At 26.9% G+C, this 24,464-nt stretch overlaps 1 protein-coding gene across 7 annotated transcripts in view; it reads left to right on the top strand.

Moving 5' to 3' along the window:
* The window catches only part of LOC129962513 (uncharacterized), a 60,653-nt gene extending 37,116 nt beyond the window's left edge, over nt 1–23,537 (top strand). For 4 of the 7 annotated variants that reach the window (XM_056076261.1, XM_056076259.1, XM_056076260.1 and 1 more), the window contains exon 2: nt 21,079–23,537. In XM_056076261.1, the coding sequence (XP_055932236.1) occupies nt 21,079–22,326 (1,248 nt within the window). In that variant the 3' untranslated portion in view covers nt 22,327–23,537. Of the gene's footprint in view, nt 1–665; nt 795–4,770; nt 4,992–7,727; nt 7,814–21,078 lie in introns of those variants that run through there. The other 3 variants (XM_056076263.1, XM_056076265.1, XM_056076264.1) reach the window with 3 other exon arrangements.
* The last annotated feature ends 927 nt before the right edge of the window (nt 23,538–24,464 follow it).

Consider the following 24,464-nt stretch of genomic DNA (forward strand, 5'->3'; position numbering starts at 1 on the left):
CTATCAGCTATCAAATGATTTTTTTAAAATAGGGTTGCCAATACTTTACTGCGCGAATGGTGGTAAATTTAAATCTTGCATCAATCTCAAATGCAGATTTAATTGTATGCAATTTTAGTGATACTTAAGATTTAAAGTTTATTTTTCAATTCACTTATGATTCTGAGATTTGTGATAAGATTAATATTAAAAAAAACCTTCTCTTTCACATTAATTCTTGAGCTTGAATATGCCATTTTATCTTAAATTTCTTTGTATCCTATTTTAAAATCAACCACAAAATGGGCAAAAATCTTTTTTTGAAAACAATAGTATTGTTAACTTAAAAAAATAATCACAGAAAATCTTTCTTACAACCACAAAGAAACATGCAGCTTATTTCTCTTCATTTTGTAGCTTTATTTATTTTTAAATTTATCAAACTTTCTCCAGCAGAATTATTTTCGCTTTCAGTCAAAGGGAAATTTTAGAACAATCGTGGGAAAAGTCACAAAGTTCAATTCAGAGTAGAAATCTAAAGCTGGATATCTTGAAAATTGCATGGGATTTTCTCTTTTATATATTTCGCAAAATTATTCTTATATTTATTTTCCCAAAAGTGGCAACATAAAGATATTTGAATGGATGTAAGCTTGTGCTTTTCCCACTTTTGAAAGTTGCTTAACTTTGGATTGTTCGTAATTCCTCATGGAATGAACAATAGTTTTCGTACAATGGAACTGTCAGGTTATTGTTAGGGACATCTCTAACTGTGATTTCAGCTCGCTATTTCGAATGAAATTCGATGTTGAAATGTAAGTATATCTGCATTGTTCCATTCGACATTAGAAATTTTAAAGATAATTTCAAATCTATTTATTTAATGAAAATGATTTGTGTCTGTCTAAGCAGTTGTTAATCGCTTAAAACGTTTATTTTTAAGAACTAATGAAAGTTTAAAATTTTATTTCGTTATGAGAATTTGAATTACAAAAATAATAACAAACCACCAGGATTTTTTTAAAAAAAATAATTTAAAGTTTGTTAATCTAAAATTAGATGTATCTAATGTTATTTGTAAATTATATTTTAAAAGACAAAGAAAGTATTTTACAAAATAGGGTGTTTAAATTAACGGGGATACAACCAATTATCATAGCAATTGTTTAAAATTTTAATGATAATTTATTTCTTTGTTTGTAGTTGCTTCTGATTTAAGCCAAATTAAAAGCTGAGTAGTGTTAATTAGATGGAAATTCACACGATTTCCATTTAATCATATGGCTATCAGTTCAGATAACAAGACAGTTAAAATGACAGTCACGTGATTTCAATTGATTGCATTCTTTTCTAATAAGAACTAGAACTATTTAAATATAGATTCTATCTTACATGCGTGATTAGTATAAATACTAGTTAAAATTAGTTTTTCATTTAATGTTGCGTGCTGTTTTTTTAAATTCAATACATAATTAGTATTTTTTTCGAATGTATTTAATCAGTTTTTTCTCACAAAACATAGTTAATGTGTAATATACATGTCACCTCGTGCATAGGTATTGCGGAATTGCTGCATCCGAGCTTTTTTAGGATATATTTAATTGGTATTATACCCTAAAAAAGGTATTAAGTAATTAGTAAAGGTATTAAACATTAAGTTGTTTGATTATATTTGACGAGTCCAGCCATTTAATGCAGTATATCTTTAAGAGTTTTCAATTTCATAAAAAAAAAAAAATGTAGGAGAAATGCGATTAGCTCTTCGTAGATTAGGAAAAAAGTTGCGTCCTCTAAATCAACACCGTTTTACCGTTATTTCGCATGTACAGTAACAAACGGATTTGTTTTCACTTTATGCTTTATAAAGGGAGGTAGGTCCGATCGATAGTACAATACTAGAGAGCGAGATTTTAAACATTTTTCTTTTAAAATTTAAAAATAAATAGGAAAATAAACAAAGGAATCATAAATGAATAATTTATTAAATTTTTATATAATAATTTTTTGCTTGTGAATAAATAAGAAAAAAGGCCTTTGTTGTGTAGGCATATTAATTTTACAATTTCATGTCTCTTTTTACTGTTGGACTGATATAAACATAATCGAAAAAATCACTCCGCAATTAAATTTTGAAGTGTAATTAGTTAAAATATAGTAATTTCCAAACCTAAATATGACTAAAATTCAAAAATAAATCAGTTCTTATTTTCTTTCAAAAATATATTAATTATTCTTTCTTCCTTATTCTTAACTAAAACTATTCAGAACTAATTAAACTGAAATTATTTAATTTATGTCGAAATGATTCACTATACAAGATGTTATAAGTTATAGCCATGCCATGACCACAATCACGAATTGCCATTGGTTAAACATATATTTATACGGCCGAGTTTCCTTATCTATAAATTGTACTATCCATAAATCTTAAAATATCAAAAATTAAGTATCTCGCTGTTCGTGAGAGCATGAAAGTCAAGTAGATGCACGGTACATATTGTGATAATTTGTTTAAAACTCTAGTCGATTAGACCACGGTTGATGCGAGTCCTATTGTTGTTTGTTTTTTTGCTAATGTTTTTTCTTGTTTTAACTCTAAGTTTTCATTTGTAATTATCTAAATGGATGTTTTTTTATATTTTTTTTTATGATACTTAAAGGGGAAAGGACTTCAATTAACGAGTCGGACGAATATTTGAAGAATAAAATTTATAAATAGGAAAAATAACAAATAGAAAATATGTACGTTTTTATTTTAAATGGACCTTTTATACTCTTAAATATTATAGAGTGAAGTTTTTCTGGTTAATACATAATTCGAACGAAGTATAATCTTCTTTTGAAAGAAACTTAATTTTTTCTAAAACATTACCTCTTAAATATTTTAAACCAGTATTAAATTCATAGATATTAAAGCAATAATCAAAAATTTTAAGAGTGATGTTTTTCAAAGAAAGTACAACATCCAATGTCATTCATTGGATTTTTTTTTATAGAAATTCCATTTTTTGAAATTGCAAATATTTTTTTTCCACTTTCTGTTTTATTTTGGGTATTTGAGGTTACTTTAATTATTTCATTTCCTTAGATCAGTAAGTTTTTTTGAGTAAAATTCATTATATAATTCACTTTAAATATCACTTTGACTGATTTCTAGCAGAAAGAATAGAGAAACTATTCTATTAAAAGGCAATAATAAGTTTCTAGGTCAAACGAGGTTATATATCTTCTATTTAAATATTTCTTAAAACTTAAATGTGAATTGTAGGAATTTTATGTAGAAATTATAGATGAAAAGCGTTGTTAATTATACATATAAGAAAACTCATAACATAAAATAACAATTGGAAAAAGGTAATATGGAGAAAATATCACAGAATAAATTTCATCAGGAGGTTGATATTCAAAATAAGCTTTTTTTGTGTTACGACTAGCGAATGAACGTTAAAAAGTAGACTATCATCCCATTGAAAATACTGCTATAAGGAAATGAACTAATACTAATATATACAAAACAAAAACATTCAAGTTTATACACAAAATTATGCACAAAATTTAATGCATTTGAGAAAACCATTAAAAAAAACATAAAATGAGGAAAAAATTCCCATTGGTCAACATGGAAAGGTAAAAGAAACAAAAGTTATCCCCCCCTCTCTCTATATATATATACAGGGTGTACCAAAAAAATGTATACACACTTTAAATAATTGTAAATTTGGGGTTTATTATAATTTGAATAATTTTCAACATGTAAAAGATTCTACAAATATCATTCTATTGTCTTGTTATCGCTGATTGCATATATCTATTGTCTTGTTCTCAAACTGATGTCCGTTCTGCTCCAGACACTGCTGACAACGCGAAGCGATGGAATAGCACACATGATGGAACAATTCCCTTGGGATATTCGTACATTCATGTTCAATGTTTTCCCTCAATTGAACAACTGTTGCAGGTTTATGGACGTCCTGAACAGTTCCATCAGCTTCAAACTTATCTCTAATTCGAGTTATGGTAACTCGTGTAGGTGGTTCTTTGTTAAACTCCCTCTTAAATTGTCTTTGCACTTCTACTGCATTTTCATACTTCCAGTAGCATTTTAGAATAAATTTTCTTCCTTCAAATTTAAGTCTGTCTGCCATCACTCGGTTCAATGGGTTCAGTATGTAAAGAAAGTAGAAATAACTTAGTTATCAGCTGCTAAAATGTGTATACATTTTTTTGGGACACCCTGTATATATTGCTTAGAAATTTTCAGCTTTCTTTTTTAAAGATATTCAATACCAAAAAGAAAGGGAGAAATTCTTTAAATATTATTTTTGTATTTAAAAGCTTTCAGACGGTAGCAGTTTTAAACTAAAAATATTTTAATTGTATTATTTTACCTCCGTGAATTATTTAGTTTAATTATAAAAATCTACATTAACCATTCATAAAAGAATCAATAGGCATATATTTTGAAACTCCTGTTAGCTTAATCATTAACAAGCTGACAAACGCCTCTTAAATATGTACGCTTTTTCTAAAACATCTTCAGGGGCTCGGCCTCAAGTTTGTTTGCATCACAAACATCACACAGCATCTCAAAACCGTTCCCTCTCAATCCGCTAACACATGAACGAAAAAAGAAACTCTATTTCCTTTGTTTGTTTGCGACACTTTTGGGCGTTACCGCTAATCCCTTTTCTCCATTGTCTCTGGGGAGGGTTTGGATTGTTTCAACGTGCAGTGAAGCATTAAATGGAGTCATAAGTTCGTAGAGGCCCCTAAAGAGGTGAGACACAATGAGATGAGATAAGGACCATCTTTTAAATGCCATCCAATGATCGTTTATGAAGACCACTTTTTGAATGATGGCCGTTTGTGTGGAATCGTTTATTCACTTCGATAAAATCTGGATTGTACTTCCTCCTAGCCTGTTCGGGCCCACTTAAATTGAGATGAAGAATTTCGCGGAAACACGCAACTGTCGATTAGGCTGACATTTAAGTATGGATATTGGGCTTTAGGTAAGTGTGATGTCGTGTTAATTTTTCTTTTTTCACTCCATCTTTGATGACCCTAATTCGCGACTTACGATGAGTGGTTTTATGTTCATCGGCTTATTATGAAAAGTGACATTTTTTTTTCCTAATGATGTCGGTTAAGTCTGAAGATCTTGGAAATTTCTGGTGCTTTTTGAATGATGGATTTTTATGTCATCTCTTGAAATACATTTTTTTTGCAAGTAAAAAGACAAATTCCCTTATTATCGTTCCTTCATTGGGGTGGGGCAACTCTCAAGAAATTACGTAAAAATGATATGGAATCAATGTATTAACAGTGCATTCTTTTCTTTTCTTTTAATAAGATAACAGGCAAAAGATCACTGACAATAAAAATCAGTTTTACATAATAGCTTGAAAGTAATAATCGTTTGATTGCAGAATTAAAGCTTCTGCGATGTTAAGGTTTTGAATAATTTGGAAACTACCCTGAAATTTTCTGATAATTTGAAAACTTTTTGAACGGAAAGAATTGAATAAGAAGTTTAATTCCCTTGAGATTTTATCTTATATGACAATTTACTAATAGTCAGTAAAGACAACAGACACATTTAGAGGCATTCTAAAATTGTCGTTTCTTATCACATGATTGAACACTAAAAAAAATACGTTGATTTTATTATTTTTATTTAGCAGCTCTATAAATACGAGCTTGTGAATTTATTGAGTTTTCATGTTTCAAATAGTTGCCTAATATGTTTTCAATGTGATTCCTTAATACAATATTTTTTAAATAGAAAATCTCGTATTAATTAATATTATTTATTCAATGCATATTTTTTCATCAATAATTTAGGATTAGAATACCGTAATTTATGAACAATACTTTTTATGTCGTTTGTTCGTTCGATTTCGTCATTTCTTATTCTATCAGTAATGCTCTTTAAAATAAATTAATAGCCGATAAAAAGTTTAGATTAAATTAAGGTTGGGATTCCACACAAATTAATTTTTTTTGTCTTTCTTTATACTTTTCTTTCAAAAATCTTGTACGCTTATTTACAATTTTTTTTGCGATGAAACTCGTTTGTAGTAGACTTTTCATGTAATTGAAATGATTATGTTCGAAAGTATAGCCACAACTCCTAATTTCTGAGTTTCTCAATTCCATAATTAATAAATTTATAAAATAAAGACACATTGCTTTTCCAAATTTTGAGTTTTAGAAAATATGGCATTCGGAGATCAATTGTATGATATTAGAGAGACAAAATGTGATATACTTACGAATGTCTTAGATGGTGAGAAGTTTATGGAAATGCCATGTTTAAACAAAAGTAGAAGGTAGGTTTTAATTTAGGAAAATGTTTTCAAGAATGCAGAAAATTCTGAGATAATTTATTGGATAGCTAAATATCTTATTAAATTGCTTTACTTTCCATGAACTATTCAAAATCTTAGCAATTTTTCAAAATCAGAAATGTACGAGCGCCCGGTTCTAACTTAACACATGAAAAATGAAGTGAAATTCCATTATTTGTATTAATATGTTTTGTTGATACTGCTAAACTAGCAATGCCAATGAAAAATTTAAAAGCATCATTTTCTCGAAATTAATTAAATATTTTTAAAAACATATATTCGAACAGTAAGTAGCTGAATAACTTTTTGAAATGACATAGTAAAGATTAGATTTATTTTTAATCAATTAAAATATTATAGCCTTTTCTTTGCTAACGAAATTAATTGAGAATATATACAGGCAAATATAGTAATTATATTGCCTTATTAATGTTCATTGCTTTTATATCATACTTATTGTTCCATTATTTTTTCAGATTTTTTTGTATGAAGTTGTGATAAAAAAATATGGATTACTAACCCAGAATATTATGGTATATGCTTACAAATAAAATTAAGTAATACGTTCAGTAATTAAAAAATAAAGATATATTTTTGAAATAATAGACAAACATTAAAAAAAAAAGTAAATAGCAAGTAAGTATCGCGTTCTTAATAATTAAGAATTTAGAAGATATTTTTGAAATAAAAAAACATTATTTTTTCTAAATTTATTTTTCAACTTTATCCGGGAAATGTTGAAAAATTTAGATGATATCACCTCCCTATTAATGTGAAAAACAATTATTTAGATTGAATGCAATTAAGGAAATACATATGTTTTGAAATAAAGATGATATATTGAAATGAATCATAAGAATCTATAGGTTGTTTTGCATTACACCTTTAATAAAAATGAATCACGAAGAAGTACAGGATTCTTCGAAATACAGAAAATAAACTCTTTATTCGAAAAAAAAAATTGATAAAAATTAGACAAAAGTAATAGGTTAAGTTATATTAATAAAAACGTACCCTTCCAAATAAATCGTTATTATTTTAATTTTTATTTGTTCAATAATATTTAAATGGAATATCAGACACGAGTGGAATAAGTCACTTAGATAATTTTAAAAAATAACGGAACAGTCCATAAAACTGAAATATGAAGCAAAATAAATAAACATTTTTCCGTAACGGCCTTGCACGTACAAATTACATTGACTTTTTAGTTATCTTAGATGGCCAGGTAAGGTTGAATAGTGTTACAAAATACTAATGAGACCGACGGCGACACGTAAAGCAGGATTTTATCTTTCAGATAAGACGTGATATTGTGGCAATTATTTTTGTTTGTAAGTAAATTTGTAAAATAAGGTGATGCTACATTTTGCGGTAGAGTTATTCATAATTAGTCTTGAAGAATTGAAGAAGGTTTGCAGAATTTCTGCTGTTAGGGTTTCAAGAATTTTTCTATGTTCAAGCGGATTTTTCTACGACAGTAGGTATGTTTTCTTTTCATAAAGCCCCTGGATGGTTTTATTTTGCATTTTTTATTTTTAGGCATTATGATGAATTCCATTTCCATAATATGCATATATCACAAGATATTTTTTTTCGTATTTCCCGGGACATCAAATGGCAGTATTCCTTAAATAAATGTTCCTTAAAATAAATGTTTTTTTAAACTCTTATGAGACGAAAGTCATCACAGAATTTGAATTACATTGTTTGACAATATTTAAAAAGTTATGGATATCAGTTTTGCGAATATTTTAAATCAGTTCTTTTATTTTAATCAAATTTATTCCATACTCAGAAAAGAATTATCTCAGTAATATTAATAACGAAATATTATAAATAATTTGAAGGTGTACAATAATTTCCTAGAATGTATGTTTAAATATAATAGTTAGATAGGAATATAGGCAAACCAGTTAAATTATGCAATTAAGAGCCAATTCTGATGCCATTTCATTTAACGGTGCACTTCAGTTTTCAAAATATAATTCAAAGTATTCTAATTTCGTATATTTACGAATCAATTAATTGAGCAAACGATAATTATTGGTTCAATTTTCCTTTATAAATTACAATGTGTGTAATATTTTTTTAAATTAACAACCTCCCCTACCCTAAAATTTAAAACAGTTATCAAATCTTTTCGATTTTGCGGATGGATAGGGAAGAAAAAAATTATTATTAACAAACTTAAGCTTAGAAATTAAAGACGATATTTAACATTCATTGTATGGTATTCAAGTAAGAAAATTATGCCAATGACCAGTTAGAATTTTTTCGAGAAAAGAATCTATAATAGCCATTATTTTATCAAGGAATTAAACGTTCGAAAGTGCGTAAATCTCCTTTGCTGCTGAAATTCAATACATGGTATTACATAAAATTTATAGAAATGGTGCTGGACTGAGATAATATATGATTGCAACCCAATTTTTACTGAATTTAAGAAATAAAACTTTAATAGCCTTGATTGCTTGACATATTATGGGCATGATTAAGGTGTAAAAGACACCAATTAGATGGCAGATCTGTTATGATATTGGATATCTTTTCTTTTAATGTAATGAAATATCATGAATTGTTCGTGGAAATATGAACTCATAGGTAGGCAAGGCAATGTTAATGACTATCATTTTCCCATTGAAACTTGTCCGAAGGGAGAGAATTATCCTGCCAACAAAATAATTGGCTTATACATACAAATCATAGAATGTAACTCTTATTCTAGAATTAAATATTGCAGTTGTCCATATTAATAATACTAGCATGCTAGTAATACTTTATATATAAAATAGGCTATTAAATATATTTGGTTGACTTTGGGAAATATTTTTGGCTAATTCAGTTCAGTTACGAAATTAAAATAATTTTTAGAGCAATTGTGAAATAATTTAATAAGATAAACAAGTTAAAACAGAAAGTCTTTATCTTCAATTGCAGAATTGTGATTCACTAATGAAGATGAATAGTTTAAAATGAGTCCTGAAATGAGCTTAAAATTAATATTACCCATGAAGTTTAGAAATTAGTTATTGCATTAATGCATTGTTTTTATTTTAGTGGCAATTCTTTATCTTTTAAAGCCTTGTTCGAGAAGAAAAAGCAATTTTTTTATATCATTAATTTTTTGTTTGTTTTAAAAAGCACCTAAATATATTTGGTTGTCTTTATTAATTCGATTCAACATTAAAATAATTTTTTTTCTTGTGATTTTAAATTTACTAAAAATTTGAAAATTTCTGATGATCTTAAAATTTTTTGTACGTACACTTTATGAATGACAACGTTTACATTAGTAATAGTGAACATGTAATTCATAAAATATTACTTGGTTCTTGAGCATATAACCAAACATATTTAAAATGTATTATTATACATAAAGTATATAATATATTTATATAAAATACATTTAAAAAACAAACGAATTGTATGAATAATAAAAGTATAAGCATCAACAGAAAACAGCAAGAGTATATAAATAGTCGCTGATTCATTCTATTGAAGCTTAAGTTAAAATATTATTTAACTTAATATTATTTAACGCAGTAAATCGTTCTCAGTTATAATTTTATAAATCCAATTCGAAACATAGTCGGTAGGTTATAAAACGAAAATCTATATTTTCCCGTTTTTTTAAATAACCATTTTATTTTATAAAAACAAATTTATCTTGGATAACAACAATGATTGAATAGATTAAAAGTTTAGAATATTTTTACAGAAAGTTGAAACTCAAATTAGTATAAAAACCTTTTAGGGCACTGAGTTTCAGCAAACATACAATGCGTCGTCTAAGTAAACTTAATGAAAAAAGGGATTTAATGAAAACAAATAATGCTCAGCAACTATTTACATATTGTATTGTTTAAAAACAAGAATTTAAATAAATTTTAAATAATTTTAAAGTTGAATGGTTTATTTATTCTTCTTTCAAACCTTCACCAAGTTGTGTGATTATTTATAAATGTAAACCGTGTCCTGTTTCTGATGAAAAAAGGTGTTTCAAATGACGCGTTTAATATCAAATTTATAGGCTAAATGCTTTCGCAGAATTATTTTGTAGGTCAAATCCTTTCTCACTCCTTCACACGAAACAGTACCTATTCACAAAGAATATAGGTTATATCAGTGAAAGAAGAGAAAAAAAGCGCAAATATATGTAATATTGAAGTAGTTAATTTTTTTTCAAAAATTATGACAATTTGAATATTTAAATCGAAAAAAATCTCGACATTTGAGTTATTTTATTAAAAAAATATTGATTAATTGGACTAACGTAAAGTAACTTAAGTAATGAAACATAAAATTTATTGAAAAAAAATTGTAAAAATTTTTGCTATGTAAAAGAACTGTTATTCTTTATTAAATACAATTTTTCTTTAAAGCAGTATCACAAATAATAATTTCTATTTCATACACATTGTGATGATTGTAGTTCAAATACATTTCGTGTAATCTGACACCAAGATTAAAATATGCAAGTTCTAGTGTACTGCGCATATATTTTAGACGTAAAAATATTTGATGGGATAATATTAGACTAATTTTAATTAAAATTAATTTATTTCACATTCATTTAGTACTTGTGGGAAAAAACAACAACAACCCAGTTGTCCCTATCTGCACAATTCGTTTTGTACTTCATTCTGAAGTTTTTTAAAAAATGAATTAAATTCTTTAAATTTCATAAAAGTGATACATTTTGAAGATTTATCCTTATATGATTTCAATAATGCAAATTCACTGAAATGTTAAAAACATTAAATTTTACTTTTATTCTTTTTTGTGGTTTCAGACATTTTATGAAGAAATATGTGAGTACGTTCAAAATTCTAAATGAAAATAATAATAATAAAAAATTTAATAAAATGCTAATTGAGGGAATACTGGGCTTATCTCGACAGTGAAAAATCGAATATGCGTTGCGATGCCATAGTTTTCAAGTTCCGACCCACAGAATCGATATCCTCAGAAAAAATAATTCTAAGCAAAATTATTCCAAAATTAGAATAGATATAATAATTACCGTAAAATTATTTTCATTTAAATATGCTAATAATAAAAATTTCAAAAAAAAAAAAAAAAAAAAAAAAAAAAAAAACAACGAATGAATGTCATGTAACTTGAAAATCTAATATATACTTCATTTTGCATGATAAATAGTCTCTAAAGATTAATACTAATGCTCAAAAATATATCTTTAACAGATGTATAATGTTTGTAAATATTGTTAAATAAAATTGCTTACGATTATGAAGAATAGAATGCGTTCTATGTGTACTGAAGTTGAAGAAAACATGTTTCGAGAAAAAGGCAAAAGCCTCTATCTTTCTGTCATAGGAGTTCTTTTTCGATTCATTGTTAAAGATAATTTATGGACTTTCGACTTTTCAAACCTATTCAAATTATACATATCTGTAATAAGTGAAATGCCCTATTTATTAGACTAAAATTAAAAAAATCATTTCTTGAAGGTACAAATTTCTAGTTTCCTTAAATAAAGACGTAATTGGACGTTAATTTACTTAATAAAGATGTTGGGAAAGCCAACATTTTATTTAAAATTTTATATAATTTTTAAAACCAAAAGTTATTTTTTCTTTAATTGAAAATTATTCCATTTTTTTAAATGAAACTTTTATTCGAGATTTTATGAAGAGATTTGAAACATTTGTGCTCATTTCTTATTTCAGTCGTCATTATGCATGTTGCACTTCAGTAAATTTAAATCTTTTGAAAAATGCTTTTTTATTTTAATTCTCTTTAAGTTTGATAGAAATATTTAATTATTCAGAAAACTACATCTTGGAGAATATTTCAGAAAATGTGATTTCATTCAGAAATTCTCTTTTACTTAAATTATCTAATCATAGTAGTTTAATGCAAATTTTTATCAAGTATCTATTTGCTACATTTCATTTACAGCATTTACAATAAACAGTAAAAAATTTAAATTGATTAGATTAAATTTTTCAAAAAACAACGAAAACAAAGCTGATTTTTTTTTCATTTAAACTTTATTTTATGTTTTGAACTTTGGACATATAAAATGATTTATGAATTTTTTATTTCATGCTTCGCGGATAGTAATAGACGTATTAGCACTTGCTAAATTTATGTAAAGGCTATAAATATAATCTTTCAGCAGTAAAGAAGAAAATTAAAAAAAAAAAGGAAGCATAACGAGTTAATGAAGCATAATAAATCATCCGTCAGTTGAATATTAGTAAGTTTTTTTAAAAGTTTAGAAATGAAATGTGGCACTGGGAGCTGAAAATAATTGTTTGGAGGTTTAAATACCATAATTAAAAAAAACTTACATATTTTCAATTGTAAATACGTTTAATTGATTTGATTTCTAGATTTTTAATTAGAGACAATACAGTGAATTTAATGATTCTGGGTTTAAAATGGCAGATTTGTACAGAGAAGAAGCGATTATTTTTTATACTAGATCTTTCAAATTTGATAATCTTGAAAAACATTTGATATTGGGAATTTCTTCACAATAAAATTTGAAATGCTAATAGGATGATTTTTTAAAGTATTTTCAACCAATATGTAAAATGAATTTTTTCATATCTTAGAAAACTCACATTTAAAAACAACAGTCCTTGTTAAAGATAATGAGATGCAATATAAGATGAAGAAAAATGATAACTATTATCTACAATATGTCAAAATTTTTTCTTAATTGGTTAGTGAGTCAAAGTCTAGTAACAAAGTAAGAAGACCAATATATATATAAAGAATATATCTGCACAATTTCAGGAGGTAAAGAGTGAAAAATATTAAACCATGAATTATTTTTAAGACTATTTTTCTGTATGACTAGCTGAAGTTACTAGAATTGAGAAATTTAAATGCATTGGTATTGTGATTGATAGATAATGACGAAATTTCAATGCAGAAATATTTAGATGATCCAAACAAGCCTATTTTAATAATTTATCATAAGATTTCAAAATTCTTAAATGGTTTCTATGTATAATAAAATTGGAATCTTCCAGCTAAATTTCATTATTTATAAATTTTGGTTACGGCATTCTTTTTTGCAGTGAGGCTGTCTTCCTAGTGGTGCAGTCTTTCATAAGATGGTATTTTGATTGCAATCAAAGATAGTCCAATATAATAGCATACTTAGGCAAAAAAAAAAAAGGAAAAAAAAGCCCGAAAAGTTATCATGTTTAGTTGAGTAATCAAGAATATAATTTTAAATTTAATAATCAAAAAATTTGGAAATAATTTAAATTTTTGTAATATAGTTATATTAAGAGCAATGTGATTATACAATGATCGATTTCTAATTGTACAATTGCCTTGGACCGCTGCTTTTAAGGAGCCGGCAGGCAAGTCAGTTAAAAATTGTTATCAGTCTAGTTATCAAAAATTCTTGTGAAAGCTAGAAATTTATATATATTAGTAATATATATTATATTCATATATCGCTAAATATAATTGTTAGATCTGCTTATCTGTTTTATTATCTGTTATCATTCAATTATTAAATTATTATAGACATCGAGCATCTGCTTAAATATAATGCAATATATTGCAATAATTGTGTACAAACGGGGATGTCGTTCAATCATAAATCAAAATAAATAATTTACAAAAATAAGAAAAATTACCCTTATATAAACATTGACATTCTGATGAAATTAAAAATTCGTGTAAAACGTGAGGGATTAGTTTATTAAAGAGAGAGTTTTTCAATGTATATTGCTTTGGAGTATGAATTGCTGAAATCTACCACTGTTATTATATTTGATATAAAAATTATTAAAATTTATCATGGAACTGTTTCTTTAACTCTGTTGTAGACCGAAACAGGCTAACTTGTGATATGTAGACATGAGTTGTGATTGTGATGTTGTTTCCTTTTGCTCTATCATAAATCGGCCGGTAACCAAACATTTAATATCCTGATTTCGTATTTACACATTGCAGTATATCGCTATGGGGCAAATAGATGAATAGCGAAACGTCAAAGAATTTGAGGTTTATCTTTTTGAGCTAAATAATATAAATAACTCGAACTGCATTCTCATTTGTACCAATACACTGTACTATTGCCATTTTAAAGATTTCGTACACCCAGTACTATTTTTATGAGTTGTAAAACTAAGTTCCAAAGGTAAAAAAAAGGTTTTGAACTTTCGTTTATAATCGATAAACGACTTCGAAATCGGGTCACTCAAGATAGCAGAGCCATAAAATAAAGGAAAAAATTCCCAAGTAAATAATCGAAAGTGAAGTTTAATGATGATTACAAAGCGAAAGGAAAATTTCCTCTTCCGCAAAGTTATCTGACCCGATCATCGTTGCTAATTAACTAATTTTTTTTTCTATCTCTCTCTTATACGTTTCTTTGACATAAGTGCTGTTTTGTTCAGACTAAGAACGTTTCCGTTCACTGAAAGTCTGCAGAAGAAATTTTATTCGCGGGAAGTGAAATAAGATTCGAACTATTAAGAAAAGGAAGTTCGTGCTGCAAGGGAGTCGATTCTGAACCTCAGGATGTTGGACAAAGGTTGTATTCTGAGGTTATAAGTTGACACCGTTGAAATATGAACTTCCTTTTCGCAATAACTGCAAGTTTATTTCAGTTCTTTTTATGTTATAAAGGATCTGCTTTGAAGTAGCGGATATGTGTTTGTTCAATTGGATTATTACAAGAACTGAAATCTTGAAAATAATAGCAAAATTTGGGACAGATATCTTTAGATAAATTATTTTCAAAATTTTTAGTGTGACCTGATGATAAAGTATTATAGAGTTGAGCCATAACATCGTTGTGAATGCGGGCTTTGTTCACATTAAGTCCATTGGGATCTGATATGAGAATTAGGAGATGAGATATTAGTTCAAATTTCACCGCTATCATCACACTATGGTACAATATTACTCTCATCAAATAATTTTAAAGAATTGGTCGTATATATCTGTAGCAGAAAAATTAAAAAAAATTCAATTTCTGAAAAAAGATTAATTTTTTAATGCACACTAGGTAAATAAAATATCGTTGCCTTTGCATAAATTTGGAGATGGGATATTAACTCAGATTTCACTGCCGTCAACAAACTTTTTTTAATAATATTAATATTTTCACACCATTTTAAAGTGTTGGTCGCATATATTTATAGATGAAAATAAAAAGAAATTGAATTTATGAAGTAAGATTAATTTCTTAATACACCCTAGGTAAATAAAATATCGTTGCCCTTGCAATGTTTTGAAGATTATTATTGAAAAAAGCCTATGAGGAGATAAGTTAATTTGTTTCCATAAGAGAATATGAATGAGTTTCAATTCAGTGGAATAAATATCAGGATCATCTGCCAAAATTATGTCAAGATCATCAGTGCAAATTCATAAATTCATCGTGAAAGCATTCGTTTCTAAAACCCCGTTCTTTGCATGTCACGGTAGTGTATGCAAGTTCTATTTGACCACGACCATTGTTGAAATGTATTCTGCTTTTATTGCTGAAGTGAATTTTCAATCATTTTAGCATAATGCCATTCTTCTGAAATTTTATTAATTTTCTGAATTTGTGAAAATTCTTTTGGCCTTATATTTTATGAATAAATGTTTATAAGGATTAAATTTTTACTGAGATATTTGTTACGAAATGGTGTATCTGTTATTGAAATAATTCTTAATGATTTACCGAGATGATATTAAATTATTGTAATTTTATAATCATTATAATTATATAATTATGATAATTATTATAATTTTGAGTTAGGAATGTTTTTTTTTTTTTTTTTTCAAAAACATGCTTTACAAGTGTTTGCCAAAAACAACATTCATCGTCTCTATATTTTTACGAAAAAAATATTAAAGCATCTTTTGTTCTGCCATAGTTGTAACAAAATCTTTAGATTCCGAAATGAAAGTTCAATTTACAAAAATTGTCACTGTAATTCTATACAATGAATAATTAGACGAATAAGAATTGTTTTAACATAAAATTTTAGGAGAGGGAATAAAGAAATAATAGAGACTTTTTAAAATTTTTTATCAAGTATATCTTTTTAGGCTGGTATATTTTCGATAAATTGTAGAATATAATTGTAAATATTACCTATTGAATGGAAGCGCTATACGACTTGTCGCTAAATTTAGAGCTACCAAATTTAATGTCTCATTAAGTTTTGAATAATAGGCGCTAAGATTAAAATTATTTAGTCAAATTTTTACATAATCAAAAACTTTATAAAATTTTTGACAATCTTCTTCAATAAATTCAGCGTATATTATCAAATAAATTTTTTTAATATATTTTTTAAAATTCACAAAATTAGTTTGTCAGTGAGGCTAATTTTATTTCCCTATATCATTTTCAAATTTCAAAAATCTGGTATTCTTTCTTAAAAATCATTATGCACGGAATAAAATCATCGATACTATTAATGCAGACGATTATAATGCTTTCAAGTTATGATTTTTTTTAAAGCTAGACGTTCGAAATTTAAGCATTTTTTTTTATTTTGAAAATTGAGCTATGTTGTGTCCTACTCGTGTCAGGAATCTATATTCAAATTGAAATTTATGAAAGGCAATAAAATTTGTATTAAATACTGCGTTTTTGTTTTGTATTTTGGATGAAAAATGTTGCCAATGATTTCTCTGAAGTTTCTTAATGCCTAATAGTTTATTTTATTAATTTCTTTTTTGTTTGTGATGATAGAGTTTTGCAATCGATTTGCTACTAAACTTTAGATATACTCAAGTTCTAATATTTTGCTTTGTTGTGTGGGTCTGATGGCAATACATATATATTATATTTCATATTAACAATTATTCCCTTTATTTCAACTAAATGTCTATCTCGTATATAAAAAAAAATCAAAATTTGGTGTGGACATTTGAGAAAAAATAACCTACTGCAGGGCACTAATAATTATAACATGGAATTATAAATATATTTAAAACTAAATGCCAAAAAATTTCAAACTCTCCCTAATTCGTTTGCTAAAAAGTGGAAAATAATTTTTTAATCATAAATTTGAAGGTAAAAACGAAAAATATAAAAACGTTAAGTGATAGAAACAATGCGATAAGAAATTAAATTACAATGTGTACTAGAAATGTATTGAATACTCATTAAAATGAAATTCATTAAAATCATTAAAATAAAATTTTGAATACTCATTAAAATGAAACTATGTTTGCGTTTGGAATTCTTATAGATTTTCAATATTTTTACCAGAACCTTATCTTTTTATTTTAATTTCTGAGTCCAGAATTTTTTTAAAAGAATCATTTTCTGATTTTGATTATATTCGATAGATGTTATTCGATTCATTCTTTGTCTGTTGATCTTTATTATTGTTATTAATTCTCAACACAGTTGCTTTATGTTTCTCTGATTTATATTTATGTCATCAAATATAAGTCATGTTATAAACAAGATCTAATCAGATCAGATGAAAACTTCTTTTCCCCTTCCTAACTTTCAAAAAAGGATATTTTTTATTGATTTTTAATTTAAAATATTTATTATATAAGCTTTTCAGTATCGCATATTGCAACAAAATGAAATAGTAAAATATTTTATTGCGAGTCATTTTCACGAAAGTGGATTTTATTATCTCACATATGAAAACTTTGAATTAAAAATAAAACTTTGTTTAAAATGATAAAAAAAATTTAAAAATTAAGCATTTTAACACAGTTCAGATAATGAAATAAAATTATCGCAAAAAATAGGAACAAAACAAAAATTGAGTCATACTGACTGACAATTATAAAGGGGTAAAAAATTGAAATAAAAAAAGACGATATTCTTAAATTTAATTGATATTTGATTTTCATTTGATTAAGTTCAGGTACATGATGCTTGTAAAGTAAAAAGTAAAAGCAAAATTAAATATCCCGTAAAAGAATTTCAACTTTTTAAATTGTTGTGGGCTCCCTAGACAGGTATTTATTTTAATTTTGTAATTCAGTCCTTGATTTAATGACAAAGTTTTATTCAATTGTAAATAACGCGAAAGTGCTTGTTTAACTCCCATAAGCGTTCTGAAACTTAGAGGATTTCAGTTTATTGATTTGGAATTCGACTTTACTAATTAAATAATGTGTGCAAAGTATTGCTTACAGTTGATCTCATTGTAAACTGTAACAATTAGATGTTTCCTGCGATTATACTCAAGTGTGCAGGTACCTATTCATAGCTTTCATGTGCCCATTAAATTTTAAAGATTGCTAAAAAAATGTTTAAATAATTAAAAATTCTTTTTAACATTATTACAACCAAAAGCTTATGTTGCAAAATGTTTAATGCTTAAAAATAGATAAAATAAATACGATATATTAAAAATTATACAATTCAGTTATAAAAATTTATAAAATAAATACAATAATGACAGTTTAAAAGTAAAGACTAAAATAATCTATAAGCAATTTTTATCCTTTTAATGAATGCATGATTATCTTTTCAAAAATTCACCAAAGAAGAATTTTGAATCTATGCTGTTTTACTTTATGATTCAGCTTTTAAAATGTAAACATAATGGTATTTAGATTTTATAATTTTAAACTCAATGTTATTTAGATTTAAATAAAACGAGTTTATAAAATACTTTATGATTTCTTATTTATATTGAAATATTGTAAATTAATAAAATGCATAAATAAAAATAGATTTGTGATTAAATATTAAAAAGTAATTTTAAGAATTGTTTAACAATGCTGAGATAATTTAAAATTCTCTTCTATACTTCTATACTATTATAACTAAAATCTTATATTTTATTACAGATAAAATAAATACCTTTATTGTGTAATATATATTCTATATTGTAAATGGAAACTTCAAATCATTTAATGAAAAAGAATTTATATAGATAAAATAAATACCTTTATTGTAAAATAAATATTCTATACCGTTAATGGAAATTGCACATTATTTAATAAAAAAAAGGATTTATGTATTTCATATTGAATTATTAAAAATTATGAATTAAACAAAAATTGATTTACTCAATAACAGAAGACATTTAAAACTTTTTTTTTTTGGTTTGAAAACTTTTATAGAATATACTTGATGTTATGAGAAATTTGACTTTTAAATTGATTGCTGTTGTTTCTGACAACAACAATGAAATGTTTTTTATTTAATTTAATATATTGGTATTACCAAACAAGGAAACATTTAAATTTTTTTATGAACCAGATTTCACACCACCTTCTTGGACGTAAGCTTCTAAAAATAACTTGAATTGTCTGAAAGAAAATCAAAGGGCATTTTCATTTATTCAAGTTTCCAATCTTCTCCAAAGCAACCAAAATTAATTGATTTATCCTAGAAATTATCCTCTTATCTCACTATTCTGAAAGTATTAAATAAATGTTTCTAAAGAACACGGCCAATTAATTGTACAATTTTCCTCTACAACCGACTTGAATAATGGTAAACAAATAAGTCTGAAAGGTTTTCTTTTAATGAACAGTTACCGAGGTCTTAAGTTTTCAACAATTTCCTTATCAAGAAAGAGAAAGAAGGGATTGTCCCCACAATTCTTGTTCTGGCATTGAAGGTAAACAAGAGTTGCAACGGTGTCCCGTCAGTTTTTATGTCCAACAAATTTTGGTTAATTGCAACTTTATTCAAGTTAGTATTTTGTTATTCAGCCGGCGTCCGATTCGTTAGGACTCTGAGCAAGTATTGCACGTCAAAATAATTACAAAACTTGTAAAGAAAGGCATTCGTGATTATTAATGACTTAGTTTTACCTTGCAAGGCAATTCATGCAAGGTTTGAAAGAAATAAAATATTATTTACATTTTAAAGCACAAGGCTTATTGATTTATTATATAATAGTTTATTTTATAATACTTCATTGATACGATGGATTTTTATTTGCTTTTCCAAATGAAGGAATACATTTTTCTTCAGATTAAATTAATTAAATTTCTTGTACAAAAGTTTTTTTTATATAAAAATAAAACAAAACTTTACTTTCTGATGTAGAATATTCTTTAAAATAAAACCCCTAAAATTTAATTTAAAAAAATCTTTAGACCTCAAGGCTACAGCTTTGATTTTATAATTGTCTTTCGGAAGAATAAAATTATGCAAATTAGGCAAAATAATAAGAACTCACATTGCAATGAAAGCCTGACTAGTAGTTTGGAAAATATTTAAATTAATTTGGGCTACTTTTAAATCAATTTCATTTATGAATCTATGGATTTGTGCTATTAATAAATTAATTTGGATTAGTTTTAAATCAGTTTAATTTATTATTCCATGGACATGTGCCATTTATAAATTTATTTGGTTTATTTTTAAATTGGTTTGGTTTAGTTTAATTTAATTTAATTTATCAATCTATGGATTGTGCTACTCTTAAAATTAATTTAAGTTAATTTTATTTATGAATCTATGGATTTGTGCTATTCATAAAATTAATTTAGATTAGTTTTAAATCAATTTAATTTATCAATCTATGTATTCGTGCTATTCATAAATTAATTTTGGTTAGTTTTAAATCAATTTAATTTATAAATCTAGGGATTTGTGCTATTCATTAATTAATAGGAATTTTTTAAAAGTCAATTTAATTTATCAATTTATAGATTGTCGTTGAAATCTTAAATGCGAAAAATTAGTACTGAATAAATAATATCAGTAACTTATATTTAACGGATGATCTCAATTGTGTGCACATAATGTTAATTCATGACCTTATGTAAATTTCTTTTTCAGTATCTAATATAAATTTTTCTTTTCTAGATGAGTTTTAGAAGATCCGAAATCGGCAACCAGAGGCCACTGACTCCGAATCCCCACGAAGGGATTCCGCAGCAGTTTCAAAGGATTCAAAGTAATCGCATGATGCTGGATTTGAGACAGCAGGTGCAGTGGCAAAACAAAATCATTCGAGAGCTGAAAATCGAGCGTGACCGGCTAACCAAAGAGCTAGCCTCACGCCTGTTCTTCGTGGAAGCTCAGCTTCGAAGGGAACAGAAGCATATCGAGTCTCTTTTGAATGAGAAAGACCAATACATCCACTTTCAAGACCTCCAAATCGAATCTTTAAAGTCCCTGCTTTCTCAAGTAGATCTAGATTTCCGCCACAATCAAGACTGTTCTCACAGATCCCGTTCTGCGTCTACGAATGCTTCTGGAAGACGCTCGAAAATGTCAGCACCACCATTATCCAAGAGGTATTCTGTAGCCATCGACGAGTACATGAAAGACAATGGCATTGTCTCCAGAGCTTTGCCCGTTGTTGTCCAAATGGACGCAAACAAAGAAAAGAAAGAATGCTCATCCCAGCAGAAAATTCATTCTCGATGTATCCGCACCTTAAGTTTGCCTGATTTGCACCGGAATAAAGTTGCAACTACAGAGCGCATTGGTCCAGATCAGTGTTATGGACCATATAATGGTTTTGGTGGCGAGCATGCTCTGTCCCAGGATGTCATTGACGAGCTGGCAGCCAGGCGATGGGCATCTGACTGTGACTCTGAGCACTCAGATTCGCTTGATTCGGGGATATCCAGTCCAAGTATCACTTCGAGAAGTTTGCATCTGGATGAGATACCTCATCCGGTCCTACCAGACGATCGCAGTGTCAAATCGGACAATATCCCAACCAGGCGTGGCTGTGCTATAAGCAACTTTCTAAATCGAAAGTTTTCCTTCTCGTCAACCCAATTGGAGAAGATCAAAGATCGCGATGACAATGGTGAAAATCGTTGTAATAACACACTCACGGCAAGCAGAAGGCACAACTCCTTTTCTGAAATTAAGACGAAAGATTTCCAAGAAGCATGCAAAGAGATCACAGTGCAAAAGGTTATGGAGGAACAAAAACCAAGGAAGTTTATTAGTTCTGCTAATAGAACTTTCGGAACCAATCATCGATCTGTTACGAAACCCCGAGACATTAAGTTCAGGAAACTCTTCAAGTTTCGTCGTCGTGCAGAGCCCACTGAACAGGAAGTCATTCATTGTGAAGATTATATGACAGTGTGAGAAGTGGTATAAACTGACATAAAAACAAACTCATTTTAATGTATTTTAGTTCTTGAATAACATTATTCTAGTTCGTGAATTCTTCATTAGAGTTGTGTTTTGTTTGTTACTTTTAGTGAGATGGAGTCTGAATGTGGGAAGTAGTATTTTTATTTTGCTAGAAAATATCTTGAAGGACAGCTGAGATAAAAATTTATATTTAGTTTTATAGAAAGAATATTATGTTTCTAATATTAAGATTTTATAAATAAGAGATTACTTTTATCTGTGTGTTATTTCATAGCATTTTATTTCATAAATTTAAATGGAAATTAGTTTCTATTGATTCAATTAAATATCTTTACGTATAAAAATTTTGGGAACAAGTACAAATGTAAAAATTGGAATGTATAATTGCTATTATTAAAATTGTTTGTAATTGGACACTGTATGTGATCAGGAGCGAATCACTTTTTTTATCCACTTTTGCTAACTGCTCCTATGTAAGTACAGTTTGCTGTGTTTGTGGACTGAACCAACTCAATATGTAACACATACATTCCATCTACTACTAGCTTGCAACGGATTGGAATTCATCAAATTTGAAGAAGAACATTTCATCAGTAGAACATTTCTTTAAGGTTTTACAGAAGCAGTCGTACATTAAAACTGCAGTTTCGATTTTGTTCTTCACTGTATAATTCAGGCAAATTTATATATTTTTTTCTATAAAAAAGGTAGTTTTTTTAAAGGAATACGTGCCGCTGAGAATTAAAAAAAATATTTATTTTGTTTATAATAATGATAAGCAGAAACAATGAAAAAATGCAACGTAAAAATAATAATCTTTAAAGGTTTTAATATCTCTATATAGAAATCTTTTTTATATTTAATCTGAATTATATATTTTTAAGAGTATATGAATTTTATATTTTTATATTTAACCTGAAAGAACATTTAAAAGCCTTTTCTAAACCTGAACTTGTGTTCATAATTATTCAATAAATCCTTTATTTAAAAATAATCCGTAGAATTTCAAACCATTTTTAAATAATAATACTTATTTATTGAATAAAAGGTTACATGGATTACATTTGGCCTTGAAAACGTTTTTAACTTCTTAATGTGTGAATCTGCTGGCGGATTTCTTTTTATTCTTTTGTACGAACCGTGTTTTCTCCCATTTTTTAAAAACTATTTTACTGTTGTTTAATATGAAGTGTGTTTTTCAAAAGGGATAAATAAAGTATTTTTGATGCTTGAGATGTATTGTTCGTTTTTCTTATTTTATTTATGAACATAGTTAAAAATATTTCAATTAAATTTATATTGAAGAATGAAAAAACAACGAAGTCAATTCGTGTTCATGAGTAACTTGCAATGCATCGATTAAATTTTACAGTTTACTCTGTATCTTCGAAGAAAAAGACCGAACATAACATCACAGTTCAACTTTAGACAATATCCATTCAGACATTAGATGATATGCGCAATTATTTTTATCATTTTCCTCTAATGTCATGCGATTTAAATCCATTAAGATGCAATAAAATGCGGCATATTTGCAAATGCGAGAAATATTGCAAATAGTGCAAAATGCGAGAAAATTCAAAGTAATCTTTTATTAATTCCCAGTATTTATTGAATTATTTTGGGATTTTTTTAATATTAAATAAATGTTTTGTTCTCTGCTTCAAATAAAATTGAATGAAATTAAATTTTCCAAATATTTATAATATATAATATTAAAACAAAAAAATTAGGATAAATATTATATTTTCCCCAAATATTAAATGTTTTAAGTAATAGAGGCTATGACTTAATATAAATATTCCAATTTCTTTTTTACTGTACGAACATAAGTGTATATATAGGATTTGGCAACAAATATAGTGATATTCCATTTGCCATGAAAATTCTAATTATAATTATTCCGCAAAGCCAACAATATTCTATATATGATTGCCAACAATATTCTATTTCTATTACAAACTACATCGTTGTGCCATATTCTAAGCTATTATATTAAATCGGACTAAACTATCTACAAAAAGCATTTCATTTTATTGCATTTTTAAGGTACATGGCTACACTGGAGATGGATAATTTTTTTAAAAAAATCATATGAAATATATTTTTTAATTCTTGTATTAAACAGA

The sequence above is a fragment of the Argiope bruennichi genome, chromosome 3 (assembly GCF_947563725.1).
Source record: "Argiope bruennichi chromosome 3, qqArgBrue1.1, whole genome shotgun sequence".
Lineage (NCBI taxonomy): Eukaryota > Metazoa > Arthropoda > Arachnida > Araneae > Araneidae > Argiope > Argiope bruennichi.